The sequence below is a fragment of the Hylobates moloch genome, unplaced genomic scaffold (assembly GCF_009828535.3).
Source record: "Hylobates moloch isolate HMO894 unplaced genomic scaffold, HMol_V3 SCAFFOLD_1, whole genome shotgun sequence".
NCBI lineage: Eukaryota > Metazoa > Chordata > Mammalia > Primates > Hylobatidae > Hylobates > Hylobates moloch.
Window position 1 is genome coordinate 4,096,811 of NW_026652276.1, and position 21,896 is coordinate 4,118,706.

The 21,896-nt window shown below is 43.4% G+C and overlaps 1 protein-coding gene across 14 annotated transcripts in view; it reads right to left on the reverse strand.

Moving 5' to 3' along the window:
• The window catches only part of LRRFIP1 (LRR binding FLII interacting protein 1), a 158,917-nt gene that overhangs the window by 44,805 nt on the left and 92,216 nt on the right, over positions 1–21,896 (reverse strand). For 7 of the 14 annotated variants that reach the window (XM_058436954.1, XM_058436920.1, XM_032753382.2 and 4 more), the window contains exons 4-7: positions 18,822–18,869; positions 17,060–17,104; positions 15,822–15,872; positions 8,762–8,821 (exon numbers count right to left, since the gene is read on the reverse strand). The exons of 4 other annotated variants lie outside the window; for them this stretch is intronic. In XM_058436954.1, coding sequence (XP_058292937.1) covers positions 8,762–8,821; positions 15,822–15,872; positions 17,060–17,104; positions 18,822–18,869 — 204 coding nt within the window. Of the gene's footprint in view, positions 1–2,322; positions 5,906–8,761; positions 8,822–13,077; positions 13,117–15,821; positions 15,873–17,059; positions 17,105–18,821; positions 18,870–21,896 lie in introns of those variants that run through there. 3 more of the 14 variants (XM_032753450.2, XM_032753386.2, XM_058436939.1) reach the window with 3 other exon arrangements.

A 21,896-nucleotide genomic window follows, 5' to 3' on the forward strand; every position in this document is an offset into this window, starting at 1 on the left:
CATCACTTCCAGGCAATTCTTGTGGGGGCTAAAAGCACAGAAATCACTGCTCGCAGAAGAGCAATGAGGGCCAAGGATCTAGGGCTGACGACTCCCAAAGCCCATCTCAGAGGTGACACAGTAGCATCTGGACAGCATCAGGAGCCCTCCGTCCTGCCAGATCTTAGAGTCTGTACTTAAGCCACCAGAAAACCACCTGGTGCTCGGGGGAAATTTCTCTTGAATTAGTATGCTCCCTCTTTTCCGATGAGAGAAAATCATTTAGTTGTGCTTTATCCATCCATCATAGGCAGGGCTATTTCATTGTTCATGCATGGTTTATGAGCTTTCTAATGGCCTATGAAAATGTTTACCAACTGGGAAAAATATGTTATATAGTGGGCTGCAAAATACTGAACAACTTATGCAACATAAAAATTGATAAATGTGTAATCAGTTGTCGACAAAAACGAATGCTATGTCAACTACTGGATTTAATATTCATAAATTATATTTTAAAGAAAACTGTAGGTTAGACTGGCTTACACCATAAGAATTCATGAATATCCATGATGGCTGGACAAATAGCATAGTAAGTCATAAACTGGATTTAGTCAAGTAAGTAGCTGATTAACTTCAAAAGCAAAATTATAAAAGCATTTCAAGTATTACTTAGTAAACCTTTCTATTTCCTGGAGGGCTTGACGGCATTTTTATAGGATTGGGGAGGAGCCTCTGAATACAGGCGATCCACCACCAGGGAGCACCGATTAGCACTGAACGCTCCGTTTCCAGGTCCCTGGGACACGCAAATTCGTCTCCCCACTTCCACGGATTCCATCTCATTTTTCTACCTTGTTGCTTTTCTCATTCATTCATTCACAAATGTTTATTGTGCACCTACTACATCTTTACCCTCGTAGCTGAGTCTATCATTGCAAATTGAAGAAAGAGGTAGAGAGACAACAAAATAAAAACAGGGGATGAAATATGCATAACATTCCAAGTTTTAAAATTTGTTCCTCTTCCTCAACTATTCAGAGACGAAAATGATGTGTGGCCTGTCAAATTGCCCTTTTTCTGTTTTTATTAATTTAAGACGATTTCGCGACCTGTTAGTATTGTTGGCATGCTGCAAAGAGAGCAGATTTAAACTCAGTGCAAGTTAGTCTCCCTGATGAGTGAGGACATGAAACCAACAACCAGAGGTTTCCCGATTCACATTATTCGTGACCTTCATTACAACGGAAGGTGGCGGTGAGCCCAGTGACTCGGTGCTTCCTCCTGAGGATGGCCAGTCACCCCCCACGGCTGGACCCTGCCCAGCGAGCATCCCCAGGCCATGCAGCAGGCACGGGGGTGGGAAAGGAGGTATCACCCAAAGCGCCTTACAGCACGGGAGCTGCAGGTGCTGCCCCGTCGGGCCCCACTGAAGCTGCCTTCATCCAACACAGATGCCTGCGACCAAAAGAGACTGTCAGGATGGGCGCTCTTCCTTTCTCCAAGAGTGCCCAGAAAGTGCTGAAAACGTAAGCTGTGAAAAACTGACACGTGCCAGGAGCACGACCTGAAAAGCATGCGGGGGAGGCTGAGAACCACCTTTCCAGCTCTTCAAAGGGCTGCAGAGTGCGACAAGGAAATCAGGAGAGACAGGTTTTAGTCGCTGCCAAGCGGCGTGCAATTTAATCTCCAACAGACCATTGAAATCTATTACTTTGAAAAACATCCCAGGCCTAAGTAAAAACTTGTTAATCCAGGTTAAAATGAGCAGATAATTCTAACATCCTGAATTTTATCATGGCACTCTCATACTTGATGCTTAGAAAATTACTTTTATGTGAAGTGACTTTGGGATAAAATATCAAATTATGTTAATTATAGTTTTAATGATAAATATTTTATAACCCTTTAAAAGTTGCTAAGTAGAAGAAAGAGTAATTGGTTAACTGGAAAATGCTACTTAATTAATCAACGTGGGTAAACAGGAGCTTACACTGCCACAAATGGTGATGTCAAACTTTGCCCGGTATAAAGGAACTTTAATTTCCCTATTTTCCCTTGAGGACATACTAGTTTGCTCAGCCGTTTATTAATATATCAAACACATAAGTAAGCAATCCGATGGAAATTCAGAAAGTTATTAATGGCTGGGTGTGGTGGCTCATGCCTGTAATCCTAGCACTTTGGGAGGCCGAGGCAGGCAGATCACCTGAGGTCGGGAGTTTGAGACCAGCCTGGCCAACATGGTGAAACCCGTCTCTACTGAAAACACAAAAATTAACTGGGCATGGTGACACGTGCCTGTAATCCCAGCTACCCAGGAGGCTGAGGCAGGAGACTCACTTGAACCCGGGAGGCGGAGCTTGCACTGAGCCGAGATCATGCCCTTGCACTCCAGCCTGGGTGACAGAGGTAGACTCTGTCTCAAAAAAAAAAAAAAGTTATTAACAAGACAATATAGCTACTTTGAGTATTTATTTTACATTTCTTGCATAGCATAAGTACTTATATTTAAAACCGGAAATTTCCAAAGTAATACAGTAACATGGATTAATATCTGTCCAGGTTACCAAAGCATTAAAAAGCCACCATTCTTTCCGCCAATAGGTAAAGTAAACATTGCTGTTGTTCCATTCCTGCCTAACAATCCCAGCAAACACAAGGCTTCCTGGAGACGGAGCAGTGTGGCAGCTACAGTCAGCAATCCGGGGAGAGAAAACCCAGATATGGCCAAAGGGGACAGACATTCCCCACAGGTACATGTAAGCTCCACGTGAAGGTGCAACTTCCCCCAGGGGGCTGGGAACAGGCACATCCATGGCTCTGGGCTTGGTGGGGGCGGTGCATGCACAGTGGGAGGGGGTGTGGGGCAGCAGGGTGGGCAGCACACGCACCCGGTAACTCCCCGAAGGCCGGGCAGCGCTGTACAGACAGGAAGGCTGGAGGATGAAAGCAAATGGCAGGTTTTAAAAGCCTTGAAAAAACAGCAACAAATGACAGCAAAAGGCCATCACAATAGTTTCCGCATTCACCATAGCCAACTGCTGTACAGTGGTTAGACAGAAACAAACCCATAGAGGCACTGTGTTTTCTGCAAATTTGATAGATGCAAATCCAAAATTTACAAGAAAGATAACTGAGGTGATTTTTAACTTTAAAACAGTAAACTTCCCAGCATCTTTAAAACACGATCATTTCTAGTCATTTCAGGCATTCCTGGAAGAAAGGGTCAGGGGATGAGACAGAATGGTGACAAGGTCAACACAACAACAGCAACAAAACCCACAGCTCATATCCAAGGTTAACGGCACACTTGGCAGTATTCAACACGCAGATGTCCACACGTGAAGACAGGGGCAGGAAGAGTCTTTATTTCTATGCGAGGGGCCCAGTGACAGTCTTCAAGACACAAAGGGAATCGCTGCAAGGCTGCCTCAGCTGGTGTGGGAGGCACCCCCAGAGGGGCCGCGGTCTAGCCCTGTCAAAGGAGAATCCTGCCTAGCACACACGTCAGCGCAAGGCAGTGCTGGTGAGGGGACAGGCTGGGACACAAGGGCAGCTCCCAGTGTCCAGAGACTGTGCCACGGGACAGAATCTGGACTCATTTCCAGGGCACACTGAGCAAGTCAGGCAAGGTGCACGGCCAGGTGGTGATCACTCAGCAGCTCCAGTCGACATGCGAGGGAGAGGACAGTTCAGCCTCCAAATAGGGCGTGTACTTTCACCCCTGACACCGACTTCCCTGGATTAGAATAAGACTCGATACCTATAGCTCACAGGCCAAGCACCTCAGGGCTGGACCTGAACCTGACCTTGTGAAAACAGGAAAGAGCAGGGAGACCGAGCCAAAGAAATAACACTGTTCTGTCCACCTCTCAGAGACCAAGGAGGCAGATTATGCACAAAAACCTTCCAAATTGCTTCCTGGACACATTTACAAGAGAAAAAATATTTTTAAAAAAACAAATGAAACCCTAAATGGGGAACAATTGCTGGAAAAGGAGGAGAGACCCAAGAGACCAATTTTTTGGACTCGAGTTTTTGAAAACATGCATTTAATAAAACCCTCCTTTTCCTTAAGTCTCCTTTTCTATATTAGGTTCTAAATTATTTGACATGGCTTTTCTAAAAGATTGACAAAAGTCTTAGCAAACTAGTCAAGCCAATTAAAACAGTTGCTGAGCTTTGCTCTTGTGACTTTGTGTAGAGGAGGCTGAAGTATCCACTAAATGTAATCAGCAATTAAAGTGATGCACAGAAGGAAAGGGAAGGAGCGACAAAGTGATGTGAAAAGGGGACAGACCCAGTTTCCATTCGGGGAAGACAGGGGCGTGGGAGCCAGGCCACCACTGGGAAGCCCAAGGCTGGAGCTGGAGAGTCCCTGTAATCAGAGCAAACGGGCAGCAGAGAGGGGAGAGAGGCTTACACCGTCACGGCATCGCAAAGGTGCATCAGTCCAGTGAGTTCAGAGACGACGACCTTATACAACCAAAACAGTCACGGGCATGCACTCACGGGGGAGGGAGAGAACGAGGGTCAGAGAGAAATAAAGGCGGCCGGGCCAGGCAACTGACAAAACTAGGAGATGGGGCTAAATTAGGACCTTTGAGTTCACGCACAGAAAAAAAAAGATTTCATTTTAATTGATATTAAATATTGAAATAAATTTTAATTGATATTAGGAAGAGTCATCAATACCACATTCTACACTGATACCTTTCCATTATTATATTTAAATAAAATTAAACGCACCACGTACTGGGCAGGACTAGATGTCTACAGAGCCCAATTCCCAGGAAGGTTCTGAGGTCGGGTGAATATAAGAGCCCTCGGGCAGCAAATGATGGGCACACAGGGCTCAGGGCGAGTTCGGATGTGGCCCTGTTCGAATGAGTCAGCTCTCATTCTGATGTTTAACCCTTTGGCTGTGGGTTATTTCTCTTAAATGGATTGAAGTGAGTCAGATGCAGGCTGAACTTGGATGAATTGTTCATATCCAAAGATGAGATATTTATTGCCATCTTTTATTTTAGAGCAAGTAACTCAGCTTATCAAAAATGAGTTGGAAATAAAGTTTAATTAATTAATTAATTATTAATAAAAATTAGTGAAGCTTAATAACTAAGTGCTCTCTGCAACAGCAAAATCTCCTCTTGAATTAAGAAAATGCCCAAAGCCTTTTTCAAGGTGTTAGACCCACCAATGCTTTGGTGTTCACAGCTGATCATATACTGAGTCAAAACTCACCTACTGGGGGACAGAAGGGCCATCAGCTTACGGTGGGGGGATTTATTACAGACTGGGGGACAACGGGAAGGGTTGAGAAAGGTGGCAAGCAGCGGGCGCCAGCACCTTCTGCAGCCTCCCTGGACAGGAAGGGGGTGGACAAGGGCTGACAGAGGTGAGGAAGAAGTACCCTGGCAAGAAAAAGATCCCCCCCAACCCCCTGGGAGGGAAATGGGAACAGGGGCTGGAAGTTGGGGACAGGGCGGGGAAGGGTCAGAGCTATTTCTTCTAGAAGCATTTTAATGAGGTCAATGATACATGGGAGCGGGTAAAGGAAATCGCAGAGGAATTGCATAGATTTCATTTTCTGATTTCAGCGTGGGAGCTGCTACTGGAGTCACCAGGGTCACAGAATGGCTCCGACAGCACCCTATGCTCAGATATGTGGCACCTCTCCTGGGTTCTCACCATTCTGCGCGGCCTCTGCTCTGCTCAAATGCTACTTATCTTGAAGAGCTTCCCCTCTAGACTCCACCTGGTTAGTTCCTATTCTTTTCATTTGTTCTATTTGTTCGTTTGTTTGTCTGAGATGGAATCTCGCTCTGTCGCCCAGGCTGGAGTGCAGTGGTGCAATCTTGGCTCACTGCAATCTCTGCTTCCTGGGTTCAAGTGATTCTCCTGCCTCAGCCTCCCGAGTAGCTGGGACTACAGGCATGTGTCACCATCTAATTTTTTATATTTTTAGTAGAGATGGGGTTTCACCGTTAGCCAGGATGGTCTCCATCTCCTGACCTCATGGTCTGCCCGCCTTGGCCTCCCGAAGTGCTGGGATTACAGGTGTGAGCCACCACGCCCGGCCCTTCCTATTTATTAAGGTTCAATTCGCATCCTTTGTTGTGACATTTCTTGGCAAAACCAGTGTCTCCCTCTCATTCTATTTACTCATCTGTTCACTATGGTACTGGTCTCCGGTGCCGGTGGCTTCTGTCCTAGATGTCAGTGCCTGGAGAGCACCTACCTCCCCTGTTTAGCTTTGTGATCCCAGGGCCTGCTTGATTTTCCTACCTAAACTAGTCCCAATTTTGCTGAGTAAATCTGAACCTAAACAAACACCAACAAGCCTTAGCAATTTTAGGGCTCTTAAACAATTTAGAAATTATGTTTATCAAGACCGACGCATGTTTGTAGAGAATGGGAAGGAACTCTGTTGCGTAAACATGTGGATTTGGATGAGACTCTGGATTTTCCTTCCAAGTCTAGGCCATGCCCAAGAAACCACCACAAAGTTTGCATGTACTCTTCAAAGTAGTTCTGTTTTCAGAAACTCTCAAGAATTCAAGAGCATTCTTCTAATTATTTTTTCCTTTTGATTAATTCTAATTAGAAAATATACACAAAAACACGTCCTTTCATTGCAGCCAGCTGAATGCCACAATTCACATTCGAGCTGGTGTGGTCAAACGCAGCACACTGCAGTACATCTGAATGAAGCAGCTCATGTTAACTGCTGCTTTTCACGTCAGTAACACAGCTACCCAAACAAAAATCCGTCAAACAGACACCGAAAGAGAAAAGCAGAGCTGAATCCACACACACAAGATTGCATGCTACGAAACCTGCGGTTTCTGAAGAGAATGTGAAAGATTTAAATGGAAACCAACCAACTTCTCCTCCCTGGATGATGACAAAGTAGAGAATCTGCTGTCACCGCTGTAGCTGGAATTCTGAGCACCAAAGAAGAAAACACCTTTAAGTGACAAGCACTTCCTTCTGACTCCAAAAGCACCCCCATCCCATTCAAAAGGCGAACAGGCAACAGCACCACCGAGCCAACGCTAGGAGCCCAGGAACGCTAGTTTATCTAAAGACGCGAGGCACAAACAGCACAGCAGAGATTCTTAACAACTGGAGATTCCAAGCTGTATTTTCAGTTTCAGCGTTTACATCTTGGTGACGCCAGGGGTGTATCCAGTACTGCTTTTCACAATCTCATATCTCTAGCACCATTCGTAATTACTGAGTTTCACACTGTTTTGTCAGTAAACTCCTTGTCTGAACTATCCTTGTTACTTATCTCCTTAGGTAACTAAAATTCCATTTACTGCAAAATTTTCAATCTTTCTTCAGCCCAGCCCACCTGTGGGCTATAGCTCAGCCCTGGGGTGCCAGAAAGGTGGGTGGAGTGTGACAGCCTGCTGCCACCCGTCCACTGGAGAGCCCTTATCCACAGAGTGAAAATGCCCTGCAGGCCATCTTTACGTGTCTTGAGTATACATTTTTAAAATGTCACATCCAGCTGGGTGCAGTGGCTCATGCCTGTAATCCCAGCACTTTGGGAGGCTGAGGTGGGCAGATCACCTGAGGTCAGGAGTTCGAGACCAGCTTGGCCAGCAGGGTGAAACCCCATCTCTACTAAAAAATACAAAAACATTAGCCGGGCATGGTAGTGGATGCCTGTAATCCAAGCTACTCGGGAGGCTGAGGCAGGAGAATCGCTCGAACCCAGGAGGCAGAGGTTGCAGTGAGCTGAGATAGCACCACTGCACTCCAGCCTGGGTGAGAGAGTGAGACTGTCTCAAAAAATAAATAATTAAAGTGCATGCAATGCTAAATAGGTAAATAGGAATGAGCATGTAAAAACAACTTGATCAGCTGGTTTCAGAAAGCTAAAGACTGGTTTGGTCAGGGAGAGGGAAGGAGGTAAGGGTGGGGTCACTCATTTGAAGCCCAAAAGTATAATTTAAATATATACATGATATTTGAATATAATATAATTAAGATAAATGAAAAGAAATACTATTTTACACAATTAGGAATATTACTAAAAGAAAAAAATGAAGCATAAGAACAGGAAATTTTTAGACTATTTCACATAGAATGGACCTGTGGGGTATCGTGAAGCTTAATGGAAATGTATCCAGTGTAACCTTTTAAAATCCCCAATGACCTCCTGTCCTTGATTAATCCAAAGCCCTCCCCACCCCTGCCCGGCCTCCCTAATGCCCCTGCCACTGGCACCACTCCCTCTCTCTCCCCCTAGAGCATCACCCTTTCCTTCCACCAGCTCCTTCCTACCTCCCACCCCTTAACTGGGAGCCTTCCAAGCATCTGCATTGTTTTCTTCTCCTTTTCCTCTCCAGAAAAACACAGGTTCTTGTACACATGCCTTTAAGGTAAACATTAAAATTACAAATGACAGATGTGGAGACTGCGAAAATGTCGGATTTAGTATCTTTGAAAGCTGAATATACTTAATACACACATTATATACACACACCCAGGGGAATACAATAATGAAAGAGTTAATCTTTAATTTCAGATCTTTTAAAACTTGAGATTCTTATCAATATCTACCCCTTATGCTAACATTCTCAGAATGTTTGCTAGTTGAAAAACATCTTTCATTCCATCATGTGTTAGGAAAAAAAAGACAGACCCATTTTAACATTTAAAAACAGCAAAAAAGCTAAATTTAAATTTAGCAATTAGTTTTTAGTTCTAGAAGCTTTGAAACAACCTATTTGAATTTTGAGCCATGCAAATTTACTATACTAACCCTGCCAGATCTTCTATTCAGGGACTGTGATCCATACAATTCTCCATCATAACCATTTGTCTGTTTCAATGAAGAAAAGAGAAAAACTGACATCAGTACACAAATGAATTCACAGGTACAAATCAGCAGGGACAAACCAGCCAGGTATAAGGTGACCTTTCTTGGTGGAGCAGATGAAAGACCAGCCCAGGACAGTACAAGACCTGGCAGCTCCCAAACTGCATCCCTGCCTCTGTCCGCTCCCCAGCAGCTCAGGAGAGAACAGCAGTCAAGCTAACAAAGTCAGTAGGCTTCGTGTCACATGCCACTCTTAGTTATAAAGTGGCACCAAGTCCCTCCGCGGGGTGGAACATTTGGGCTTGGTGTGGCCATTTCCTTGTCGGGCTGTTTCTGGTTTTATGGTGGCACTGTGGACATTCTGCTTGCGAGAAGCCACATGCCAGGCCGATGGGTAGTGATTCAGCCTGAGTCAATGAGTTTTCAGTTCCGGGTTCAGGGAGGGTCTTTGAAAATTATGGCACATTGTGATGCTATGGGCCATAATTCAGAAGATTCAGAGATCATTTCTTTTTTTTTTGAGACGGAGTCTCGCTCTGTCACCCAGGCTGGAGTGCAGTAGCGCGATCTTGGCTCCCTGGTTCAAGTGATTCTCCCGCCTCAGCCTCCTGAGTAGCTGGGAATACAGGCGTGCGTCACCACGCCCGGCTAATTTTTGCATTTTTAGTAGAGATGGGGTTTCATCATGTTGGTCAGGCTGGACTCAAACTCCTGACCTCGTGATCCACCCGCCTCGGCCTCCCTAAGTGCTGGCATTATAGGCGTGAGCCACCACACCCGGCCTCAGAAATCATTTCTAGTTAATCTATAGTTAAATGCAAAAGTTCATCGTGGGGTATATCCTCTATACTAGTTTTTCACTCATCCAGCTGTCCTACTTTATTTTTCAAAATGAAATCTGAACATATATTTAATAATTTCATAATGTGTCCTCCAGAATAAAGGACAATGATTCTATTAAGTGCATGCCTATCATCCCTCTCTTCTCAGTTCCCAGCCCAGGTTCCCTTAAGTCAAAGCATGGGCTTTCTAAATGTGCCTTAATTCATCTATAAGGAAATTTCTGCTGATTCAAAATAGAGCTGTCAAGCATCAGAGACAAAACCAGCTCTCGGGACAGAAAAAGGAGGAGCAGTCTACACAACTGGTAAAAATGGAAGGAGACGCCATCAGGTCCTGGGCGTGAGTCCAAATTCCAGACAGAAGCTCCGTCATGTGACCTTAAGTAATTATTTAATCCACTTGAACATCCGCTTTCTCAGCCGTGAAAATGTGCATAATAATAAATACATTACAAAGCCATCGTGAGGATTAAATGAGATGAAAATGAGTATCTCAAGCACCTAGAACAGTGCCCTCATGAAGCACCTGCTGACTGGGCGGATACGTGAATCCACGTGGAAGGGGCCTGGCATATGGGAGGTGCTGAACATGGTTCCTTATTCAGGGGGTGGGTGCTGTATAGCACATATTTTGCAGCCATGACATTAAAGAAGAAAAAAAAAATTGAATTTCCAGACAGATTATAAATCCAGATTCATAAGACTTTGACTATCAAACTATATATTTATCTCTGCTATAACTCAAAACAAATCAAGAAATCAATTTGAAGTTTTGAAACAAAAGTATAGAAATCCTTCCACATTAAATTTGAGAACTCTATGAGTAACATTAAAACATTTCTGAAATAAATTTAATAGTAAAAATTTTTGGAGATTAGCAAGAGTTTTACTCAGACTAATTTCCTTTCATGTCTTCAGCAACAAGATTATTTGACATGAAAATGCATGTCAAGGACTTGCCAATTTTAGATCTCAATCCCTTGTTATCTCTTCAGAAACTAGATTCCAGAAGAAATTAATATAATAATGACTAATGTTAATCAATTTTAGATGACTTTGACTTCACTAATAAATGAGGAAGAGAAATGTATGACATAAGCAAGGCCTCTGGCTCTCCACTGCTGCTTATGAAACACCCACCGCTGCATGAAACACATAGCATCGCGGCGGAACCCTGTCCTTTGCACTGCAGTTCTCCAGCTCAGCCGGCAGCGACGGAGCAGAAGGTGGGCAAGCTGGAAGCAAGACAGTATCCTCTCATTTGTCACCTTTCCACTTACAGCCTTCTACGAAAACCTGGGAAAAACTTACTTTGCAGGAAAGCCTGCAAAGCAATTTCCATGACCAGGTCTGTGGTAATGGAATTCTATCACAAGGAACCTATTCCTGGGCTATGTTCCTAGAATGTATTCCCATATCTGCAGGATCTTCTTGACTATATCTCCACATGGAGAAGTACTCTGACCTTCTTAAAGAATACTGCTAACTTTCTCCTCTTGGATGGTGTTTTTTTGTGCTGTATTTAGATGGGTGGGGCTATTTTTACGTGGCATAAGAGGGCAAGGGGCATTGACAGTTAATAATATTAGAACAGAAAGTCCATAGGCAGCATATTAACTTCATCTTAAGTTGGGTCTCTGATGTTCAACAAGCTTCGCTCTATTGTACTGTGTGGCTTTAAGTGGTACACAAGCTTGTTCGCTTTGCTGGTTTCATGCTCCCAGGCTGGGTTGGGTCTCACACCTGCTTCCTGGCCACCTGGCATGCTTCCCACAAGCATGGGCCCCTGCCTAGGGAATCAGGATGCCTACAGAAAGGGTTCCGGAACATGCATTCTAACAAGCTCTCCAGAAACACTGCCATAAGAGAGAACAAAATAACGAGGACATACGTTAGTATGTTCTAATACAGGATAAATAAGATACAAGGGTAAACGCCCTATGAAAACGGTAACTTGTGACTAGTCCGAATGCTAATGACTACCACGCAGTGTTATCAAAGCGTCTGTGACCTTCCCATGGGACCACGCGAAAGTCCACTGCCAACTTTTTGGATTAATAATGTTAGATGTCTTTTCTACAAGAGTCAAAAGACACAGCACATGTAAAGGGCATTAGGGATGGAAAAGGAAACAAGGAAAGTGACATTAAAACTCTTGAGTGCGATGCCTGATGCATTCTATTGAATTTTAAAAAAGAATTAAGACAGAAAAAAAAATCCAACACATACATTTATCCCACTGGGGGCTAGCTCTTAAAACAAAATTTACTTTGAATTTAACATAAAAAGAGTAATAATCTAGAAATACGTTGCTAATACACTGAATTCCTTAAAGAACAGGAGAGTTGCTGGAGTTACAGTGTCACAGAAATGCTCTCACCTGCCAGAGCGACTGGAAGTGCTCTGTAGGTAAGTAACAGATACTCTGTGAAGAGCACTTTCTGAATCTAATGACCTGTCTTTGTGCTTTCCCCTGTCCTGACCCCTGAGCTACTCCAGCCTCTGCTCTTGTATCTGTTAAGAGGAGAACAGCCGCCCCACAGGAGGCTCAGGGCACCAAATATGCTATGCAGATGTATGTTACAATTGATTCATTATAAATGCAAACACAAAAATACATTTTTAAAACAAGAATTTACTAAGTAATTTTGAAATGCACTGGAGCAAATGAAGCACAAAATGCTTTTAGGTAAAGTTCTTCAGGTGAAATAGTATATAATATGCTACAATAACTTCAATATCAAATCACTTTAATGCTGAGCTGTGCTTTCTGAGGAGAACTTTTTCTTCCTTGAAGTATAACACTGACAGACTTTTAGAAAGCATAAGGTACAGAAACTGTCAGAGACATATAAGAAGTAATTCTGAGTTTACGTCTAAAGCCTCAGTTTTTGTTACTGGAAGTAGGAGTTTTCTCAATACTTTCTGGCAAAAAAAAGGCAGATTGTACATTTAATTTGAATGGATATAGATTGGAAAATAATCGATTTTTCATTAGGTAAAATGACTTTACATTTAATCTTTTAAAGGAAATTTAGAGGCTTTGGGAATTCTTGATCTGATTTGAGTTCCTTGAAGGCAGACACTATCTTTTTCATCTTGGTATGCACAGCTGCTAATGCAAGGCGTGGCAAACAGCTGGTGCTCAAAGGCCATCTGGTGAGGGAGTGTTCATGCAGGGATGCCTGGGCTGCAGCAGGATGAGGGCTGCACCCTGGAGGCCCCAGGAGGAAGACTGCTCACTCCACAGGGTAAGCCTGCCCTCCTGGCCCCATAGCCCCCCAGGCAAAAACTGGAGACAAAGATGTACTTGGCTTTTTAGAAAAGCACCCATGAGATTCGTGGAAATACCATAGGTTATTATGCGTCACACCACACAGTTAAGGTCACAAAGCAAAGTATATCCGACCATCTCACCCAGGCGTAGGGACCCCCATACTCCAAGTCAGGCTGCGACTGTCAGAAGATGGCAGAAAAAAAAACAACAACAGAAAAGAGAGTTGCCAAAAATAAATTTAAAAGCTAAGTAAAACATAAATACAAGCAATCTTTAAAATCTTAACAAAAATGCATTTTTCCATAATTTCTAGGATCTAATATGTATTTACAAAAAGAATGATATCAGAACGGTAGCTACCACAGAATCCAGTAGCATTAGATAAACTTCCATGGCAAAGGCTGCTATAACTCACGAAGTCTGAAACAGTTTGATAAATCTTATTTCCTCTTCTACACAATCCATTTTAGTTACATAAGGGAAAAGGTTAATAGATGCATTGTCGTCAATTTTTCAAAAAGGAAAATTAAAAATCTACATTTTCCAGAAAATCTAAAATCTAGAAATTCTAGAAAGTCCAAAATCTAGATTTTCTGAGGAGGCATCCATACAAATGCCGGAATAGTATAAATCACCTCCCCGCCTTTTTTAGGGTTTATCATCTTTTCCGGTTAAATGAAGAAGGCCTGTGTTTTCAGAGTCAATAAACAAAAGATACGATCTTAGAATCAACAGTGTAAAAAGTTCATAATATAAAAATACATAAAAACAGGAGAAACCGGCCCCGCATAGAAAAAGAGCAAGATGCGAGTCCTCACTCTGGGGAGTGCCCTGCTCGGTGGTACAAAGGGGCAAGCATAGAGCCCAGGGCCCAGCACACGGAGGGCATGCAGCCCACCAGACCCCTGAGCAGCAGGCACTGGCCTTGTTCCTAAGAACTGTGACCCCACGTAGGCCTCTTCACCACTCTGGGCTTGTTTGGTGCCTATAAACATTAGGAGGTTTGACTCTCATCTCCAGGATCCAAGTTCTTAAGTTCTGAGGAACATATTTCTTTAGATCAAGTACCTGACGGGAAAGTGTCCTGTGGCTGAAAATGAAAATCCCATCCACTTCCTCCCCATCTTATGTACTGTCCTAATGGTGAACCTCCTATAGGAAATTTCAGCTCTTAAAACAAATATACTTGATATCTTCGCAAAAAGTGGTGTCCAGCAGAAAGATGCGACTTATTTCTGTTTAGAAATCATTGAAAATGAAATGAATGCTGTTACACCACACCATAATACTAGTTCATATTGCAATGGTTTTCAACTCTTCAGGGTCAGGAGACCCTCTGAGAATCTTAAGAAAGTGAACATTCTTTGCCCAGGAAAACGAAGTGCACACATCTTGCCTAGAATTTCAGGAGGGTGTGCCTCGGAAAATGATGCATTTTGAGAGAAAGAGTTTGGGATTCTGTGTCTCTCTCCTCCTATTCTCTCTTGAACCCATATTAACCAGGTTTTGCCCTCAACATTTCCGTTAAAAGTTCTCCTGTCAAAGTGACTGACATCCTCTATGCTGCTGAGTCTGAGTTTTCTCCTCTCTTGGTCACTCCCCCTCATCCTTGAAACAGCATTTTCTTCACTGTTTTCAAGGACTCAAGCTTCTCCTGGGCCTGCTCAACAGCTGTGATGTCTGGGCCTTGTCTACAGGCTTCGTTAATTGAGCTTTGCATTTATTATATTTTGGATCCATAAATCTTCCCTCTTCTGGGGTGTGTGGTGTCAGAGGGTCCTGAGGTAAAAGTTATAACAGCATCCCTGAGGCTACGTCTCAGGAGAAGGTTTCAAACAGCAAGGACGCCCTCGCGGGGGCCTCACATGTGAACCACAGCTTTTTGGCAAAATCACTACGGATCTGCTTTTGGCACTGCAAGGACAGTGACAAGGACAGAGTCGCTTCACAGCACAGCAACCGTGTTTCACCTCCGCGTTTTATCATTAGGAAGGGCCAAATTACACGCACACTCAGTGCATGTATAAGAAGTCAAGGAGTAACAGGATTTAATTGCCACAGTGAAGAGAAACAAGCCTTCAGCTCTATGTGGTCCCTAAGGATTAATAAAGCGGAGTGGCTGCTTTGAGATTTATTACTAGCGGTGAGATGGAATTTCAATCCTGAGGTAAAAGAAACTGACATGCTCAGATTAACTCACTGACTTAAAGCACTGAGCAAAACATAGTTTTTCTATTTTACTTCCCCCAAAACTCACACTTTTTTCAAGTATAATTATTAAGGTTTCTGGAATGTTTAAGGAAAAGTCCATATTTGTGTTGATTAACCATTAAGCCTATCAGTGGTGAAGAGACCTAATTATAACAGATACAAGGAAAAGCGGCTGAAGGCACATCTTACGGATCCAGTCCTGGTCCAGGTTTTCAGCAGGCAGTCTATAGCGGCTATGCCAAAACATTGCTCAATAATAATTAACTTACAGCTACTCTAATAGAGGTTCCGATTTTACCAGGAGCATGGGTGTCAGTGGATACAGACTTACTGAAGGGCAGATGTGCCTTTGCATTCCTGTGGAACACCAGTGTGCTGAGACGACTGTGCTAATCAAGGCTTGGGAGCTTTGTGATGTGGATAAGTATTGAAAAAAAGACGACTTCATCTCGGGAGAAAGAAACAACCAACGTGCCTATGCATATTAATAATCTCTCTACAGCAACAAAGAAACATCCCCCATTGATTTGATTTTAAGTAAGCATCTCATCAGTTAAATATTGACTATCAGACCACGGGGATAATGGAGAAGAAATCAGAATGCGGGGATGAGAAAGTAAAGGGCTTGGACCAGAAACTGTGCCATGCAAACTCCATCATTCTGGTTACTGACCCTCAGGCTTCCACGACTACCCACTGACATGCGCTCGTCTTCATCAGAAGCCTATTAAAAGAAAGGATGAGAACAACCGTGAAGTAATCATACAACATACATGAAGAACCAGTGCCCAAGTCTCAGGGGGATGCTGGGAACTGACCCTAATCCACAGCAGTTGGGGGGCCAGCTGCCCCTGGACATCTCAGCGGACACCAGTCTAAGTCCTCCACAGCATGGGCTTTATGGATCTCTGCCTGCTTATGGGCAATGTGGATTTAAAGTAATTTCAGGGCCAGGTGTGGTGTCATGCCTGTAATCCCAGCACTTTGGGAGGCCGAGGCGGGCAGATCACTTGAGGTCAGGAGTTTGAGACCAGCCTGGCCAACAAGGCGAAACCCTGTCTCTACAAAAAATACAAAAATTAGCCAGGTGTCATGGCACGTGCCTGCAATCCCAGGTACTCAGGAGGCTGAGGCATGAGAATCACTTGAACCCACGAGGCAGAGGTTGCAGTGAGCCAAGATTGCACCACTACACTCCAGCCTGGGCAACAGAGTAAGACACCGTCTCAAAAAAAAAGTAATTTCAGGGCCAGGCACGGTGGCTCATGCCTGTAATCCCAGCACTTTGGGAGGCCGAGGTGGGCAGATCACTTGAGCCCAGGAGTTCGAGACCAGATTGGGCAACATGGGGAAATTCCATCTCTACCAAAAATACAAAAATTAGTCAGGTGTGGTGGCAGGCGCCTGTAGTCCCAGCTACTTGGGAGGCTGAGACACGAGAATTGTTGAACCTGGGAGGTGGAGGTTGCAGTGAGCCAAAACTGCACCACTGCACTCTAGCCTGGGTGACAAAGTGAGACTCTGTCTCAAAGAAAAAAAAAAAAAAAAGCAATTTCATCCAAGTAGTATTCTTTATCTCAATATAAATACACAGCATTGGTGTATATTACTATGCAAATTATTTATGGGTATTCAATGGCACAAAAAGCACTACAGCTGTCATGAATATATTAATACTGAAAAATTTCTCAAACACACTCTCCTTATCAAATTTAGGTCAAAATGCTAAAAGTTGAGTTCATAGTCTTTATTTAGGTAATAATATCAGTATTCTATTATTAATAGTATTAGTTAATTTCTTTAAGAGATGATATCATCATTAAGAGATTATATATATTATGTATACTTCAGCCACTACAAGTATAAATTAGAATTCAGTCAAATTGCCCAAGTAATGAACACAGTACTAACCGATGTGTTTCTTCTGGATCTACGAGAGTAGCGCTCACTGTCTTCCTAACAACGAAGGAGACAGTATGAAAAGGTTAGAGAGAGATGGACACAGGAAAAGTGCTTTAAAAAAGCTTAGGTAGTCCCATTGCAACATAATACAGCAGTTCTGATCTAAATGTCAAATAAATATTTTCTTTGCCTTCATTTAAAGGCTTCAATTAAACCAGTGGGTACAAATGTTTTTTTCTGGGGTGGGAGGTTCTTAAGCACAAAAATAATTTGCACACTTCATTTTTGTTGTAAAAACAGTGTTTGGGGCAGAAGCTGCGTCTTAATTTTCTTCTAACCTCTATCATCTGGTCCATTTAAATCAATCTACTTTTCCCCTTACTTTCAGAACCTTACTCTCTTCGGGAATCAGAAGATAAATCATTTCCACACAACATCCGAAAAGGATGTCACTCTTTCTACTATGTATTGTGGATTCCAAGACACACACGGTTTTTCACACTTGGACATCTCTGAAGCTGGGGATGTATCTTATAATCCAAGTTGCTCAGTTATAATTAGCATTTTTTCTTTCTCAGTGGTATATAAAACAATGACACAACTTCAAAGAATGTCTAAAGATTTTTTAAATATTTCTTTTCTTTTTTTCTCTTTCTTATATCACCATGCCTGTGGACAGAAATGTCTTAAGATTTAACAAAAATACATTTATGTCATGTAAGCCTAAAATGATGGTTTGCCTAGGCTGAATGTAATCATATTTTCAATGGAGTAAGTGTGTGCTCTGTCTATTTGAAGAGCGAACCTCTTTTATACTCAGTAGGTAAGATGTTAGGAAATAATTTTGGATTTTCCTCAGATAATTTTATGTATAAGGAACATTTAATAGGACATTTCCATCCTGGCCAGGTGCTCAAATGCTAAAAGCATGTGATGAAGTCCACAGGGCCAGGCAATAAAGCAAAAGGGACAGGAAGAGGTAGAAGGACTCAGGTAGGGGAACTAACGAGAAGGGCCGGGCAACGCTCTCTCGGGACCAGTGGAAAGCACACGGATTGTGCCCCTTCCGCAGCCTCCCTATGTGGGCGCCGCTGCTTCCTGAGAAAGCCAGAAGGACAGGAGTATCATCGGGGCGGGCTAGCTCTCCATCCACAGGAAGGCAGAGGGGCTGTTCTAGGAAGCAGGTTGAGAAGGTAAAGGAATTTTCTTACCAAAGACCAGTGGTTTCGGCAGGCACAGCAGACAAGATGAAGAGAGAACCCAACAGCAAATGCAGATAAAGTCTAAATGAGGGTGATGGGGCAGCTGGTCGTAATCATGAGTAAAGGAAATGGAGCATAATGTACCTCTCAGGTTCCAACCAGAGCCTGGTGAGCTGCGATGCCAATGGGAACGTTCTCTGGAAAGTTCTCAAGCCAGGGGCGCATGCCCAGCCCGAGTCCTGGTGGACAGCCCTGTGCTCGAGGAGATCAGGGCGGCTGTGGTAGTGGAGACCTCCCCAGACTGCTGGCCAGGAGACATCAGCAGTCAGTGGCTACTGAACAGGCAAGACCAGGACTGTTTCTAAGCAGGCTGCATTTGGGGATGTAAACAATCAGAGACCAGATGCAGAAATCCCCGGAAGAAAATCTCTCAGTATTAAATTATGGTGCAATAGGAATCTATCTACATAGTTAAACTGCATAAGAATTACATTATAAACCATTTAAGTCTCAACACTGTATTCAAGTGGGGAGGGAAGAGTAAAAACAAAATTATATTCAAGGCCTACCATCCACTGCTCGATGTCACCCCATTTTGTATCCAGCCCATAATATTTCTATAGACAGAAGGGAAAGAAAATGAGGCAAGAAGTGAAATTTCTTAAAAAGGCAGTTGTCTAAGGCACTGTCTGACATGCATTTCCAAACCGCCATCCAGCCGTGTGGTGAAGGTAACACGCCAAGGCAAAGCAGTCAGCACCACGCCTGGCTTCTCCGCAGGGACCGCCACCCGTGCAGTCATGCAGGCTGTGAGCTGTGAAGAGAGATCCTCCCAGCCCACCCCATCCCGGCAAAGCAAGAGAGCCCAGGACGAAGCTTCCCCAGGTGAAGGGCCTCGGCAGACAGCAGAACAGTAAAGCCGGCCCAGCAGCCTTCACGCCCCCTCCGACAGGCTGCTCATGCCTTCACAGCAAACGCGATGAAGGAATAAAACGCCATCTAAGAGAAGCAAAAGCTCAGAGCCATTCCGGTGTGGGGACCTCAGGGAAACTGAGAGGAGAAGGGGAGAAACTGCGTGCTGACACTTGTTCTAGCTGCCTGATGTCTATGCTGAGTCTAGGCCTGTGAGAATTCATAGACTTTGATGTGTTTGTAGCATGGATGGAGAGCTGACTGCCACCTACAGAAGAGGTCTTTGTACAGAAGAAAAATATGCAGACCTACAAGTTATGTATGTCTGGAGGTGACGTTAGCTCAGGGGTGTCCAATCTTTTGGCTTCCTTGGACCACACTGGAAGAAGTGTCTTGGGCCACACATAAACTACACTAACGATAGCTGATGAGCTAAAAAAAAAAAATTGCAAAAAACATTTCATAATGTTTTAAAAAAGTTTACAATTTGTGTTCAGCTGCATTCACAGCCATTCTGGGCCGCATGTGGCCCGCAGGTTGGACAAGCTTGCTTTAGCTTATACTTCCATGTTTTTATCTTGTTCAGTGGTCCAAGTTAAAATGAGAAAAGCAGACTCAGAACGGCTACTGCTGCCACTCAATCGGGGAATCCCAAAGGTAGGTGGGAACCCAGGTCATGGGCCCAAATAATGGGGCTTTGCTCCTCTCCTTTTTATTTAATTTCCAGTAAGAAAATCAAGAAACAACTAAGCGGACTTCCGTATTATTATAACACAGATGTGTGAGTTTTCTCTTTATACATTAAAATCTTATAATCAAGAGAAAAAATCAGGTGCTAGAAATACAAGACCATTTTTGAAATTGTTTTACAATAACCAAAACATGCTGTTGCTATATTTGGTTTTGTTTCATTTCAAAGGGTGGCCAGATTTAAAAATATGCAGTTTTCAGACGGTCTTCTCTCTTTCTCTCAGAGGTGACGGTAAGTAGGAAATTGGAAGAGCAGAAATTAGGAGGGAGAATTTAACAATGCTTTTAAAAAATTCAATAATACAAAAAGGACATGAGTACAAAAAGGACAAAAAAGACAAAAAGGACATGAGCCATATCTTTTTCTGTAGGTTATTCCCTTGGACTATAAATTCAGAAAGGAAATAAAAACAAACATATCCCAAAGTCATGTTTTAACTTCAATGTCAGGGAAATGCATCAGCTTAAAGCTATTTTGCATTCAATTAATATTAGCACCTGTCAAGTTCCAGATTTTTCAGAGTAAAATATGATGCCATCACTCCTCCCTTATTTTTTGGCTTAACTAGAAAGAGGGAAGCAAAATATGTTTTTAGAAGGATGGGGGCTATATAAATTCACAATAAAATTATTTAAATTCCAAAAGAAATCTGTATTGTCAGTTTTTCTGTTTTCATAGATTTCTTTTTGCCCATTATATTTGCACACTCTAACTTGCTCTTTTCATGACAAAGGACCAGTACTGAAAATCTTTCACCTCGTTCATGGGTGGTCTTACAAGTGGCTACTGTAACTGCATTTCCATGTCATTCCTGGGGGAGAGAAGGCCCCTAGTAACAGCAAGTGCAATTAACTAGTAGTTCCTGGGTTAGCCAGCAGCATTAGCACAGCAAAGTCCAGGAAGGGCAAACACTTCAAATGTCAATCACTACCATGAGCCGGAAGCCATGCGGAGGGAAGCAGGAGCCGCGCTACTTTCAGAAATAGCTTTGATTCCAGAGAAACTGTTCCGCAGAGCAGCTGGCTGGGCCGGAGGAGCAATCGCCGCCTCCTCTCCTCCCCAGACATCTCAGCAATGAGGAAAGCTTTCCCCTCCCTGGGCACACCTTTACTACAAAACCGTGCCCCTGCTCCTCCACTGCGGATTTCCGGGGCTCCTTCTAGCTTCACATTCTACACAAATTCACATTCTGACAAAGTTCTCACAGTGTATCCCTGGCACGTTAGTAAAAAGAAAATAATGTGACCTAGCACAAGAAAGGCATGAATGCAAGTGGAAGGGACCAGATAGAGCCCCTCTTCCAGGTTTTGGATGAGAGCGTCCTGCTGTCAGTTACAGGGAGGGCTCCCCGCCTGGCCTTGCACCTGTCCAGTTCTTCCCGAGGCTCTCTGAGGACGACCAGGAACTCCAGCTGCAATATCCATTTCTACACTTGGGCCCTGGAAACACTAGTCAAGCACAAGAGATTCTGGCATCTACTTAACAAATTTCTTTGCACTCTTCGGGACAGCAGCTATGCAGAGTGCAGGGCGCCGGCGAGGAAGGCGATTCGTCATCATGGTCAGCACAGGAATCCAACACAACAGGCTCTTAAATTGACTGCCCGTGCGTTCCGAGGGCCTGTGTGCTCTAACCTCTGAAATTAAGTGATCTTATTCTGATTTTCTCATCCGCTCTAAGAGAAAAATACAGTTGTTGTTCATCTAGAAACTAAATTTATAAAAGGAAACTATCATAGATGTTTTAAGTATCAAACTAAATTCATTTATGGGAAAGACTCCCGTGTATACAAATTCTATAAATTCTCAAGGAACTCGCTCACTTCTGACTTCATTTTTGCTAGATCTTGAATCACTGACTTGCTTGTCTTTATTTTCTGTGTCCGGCCTGCCCAGTGTATTTACTTCTAAACCTCAGCTGCTTCTACAAACTACTAGGAAACAGGCACGTTATTTTATGATCTCTGAGCATTAGGGATGAA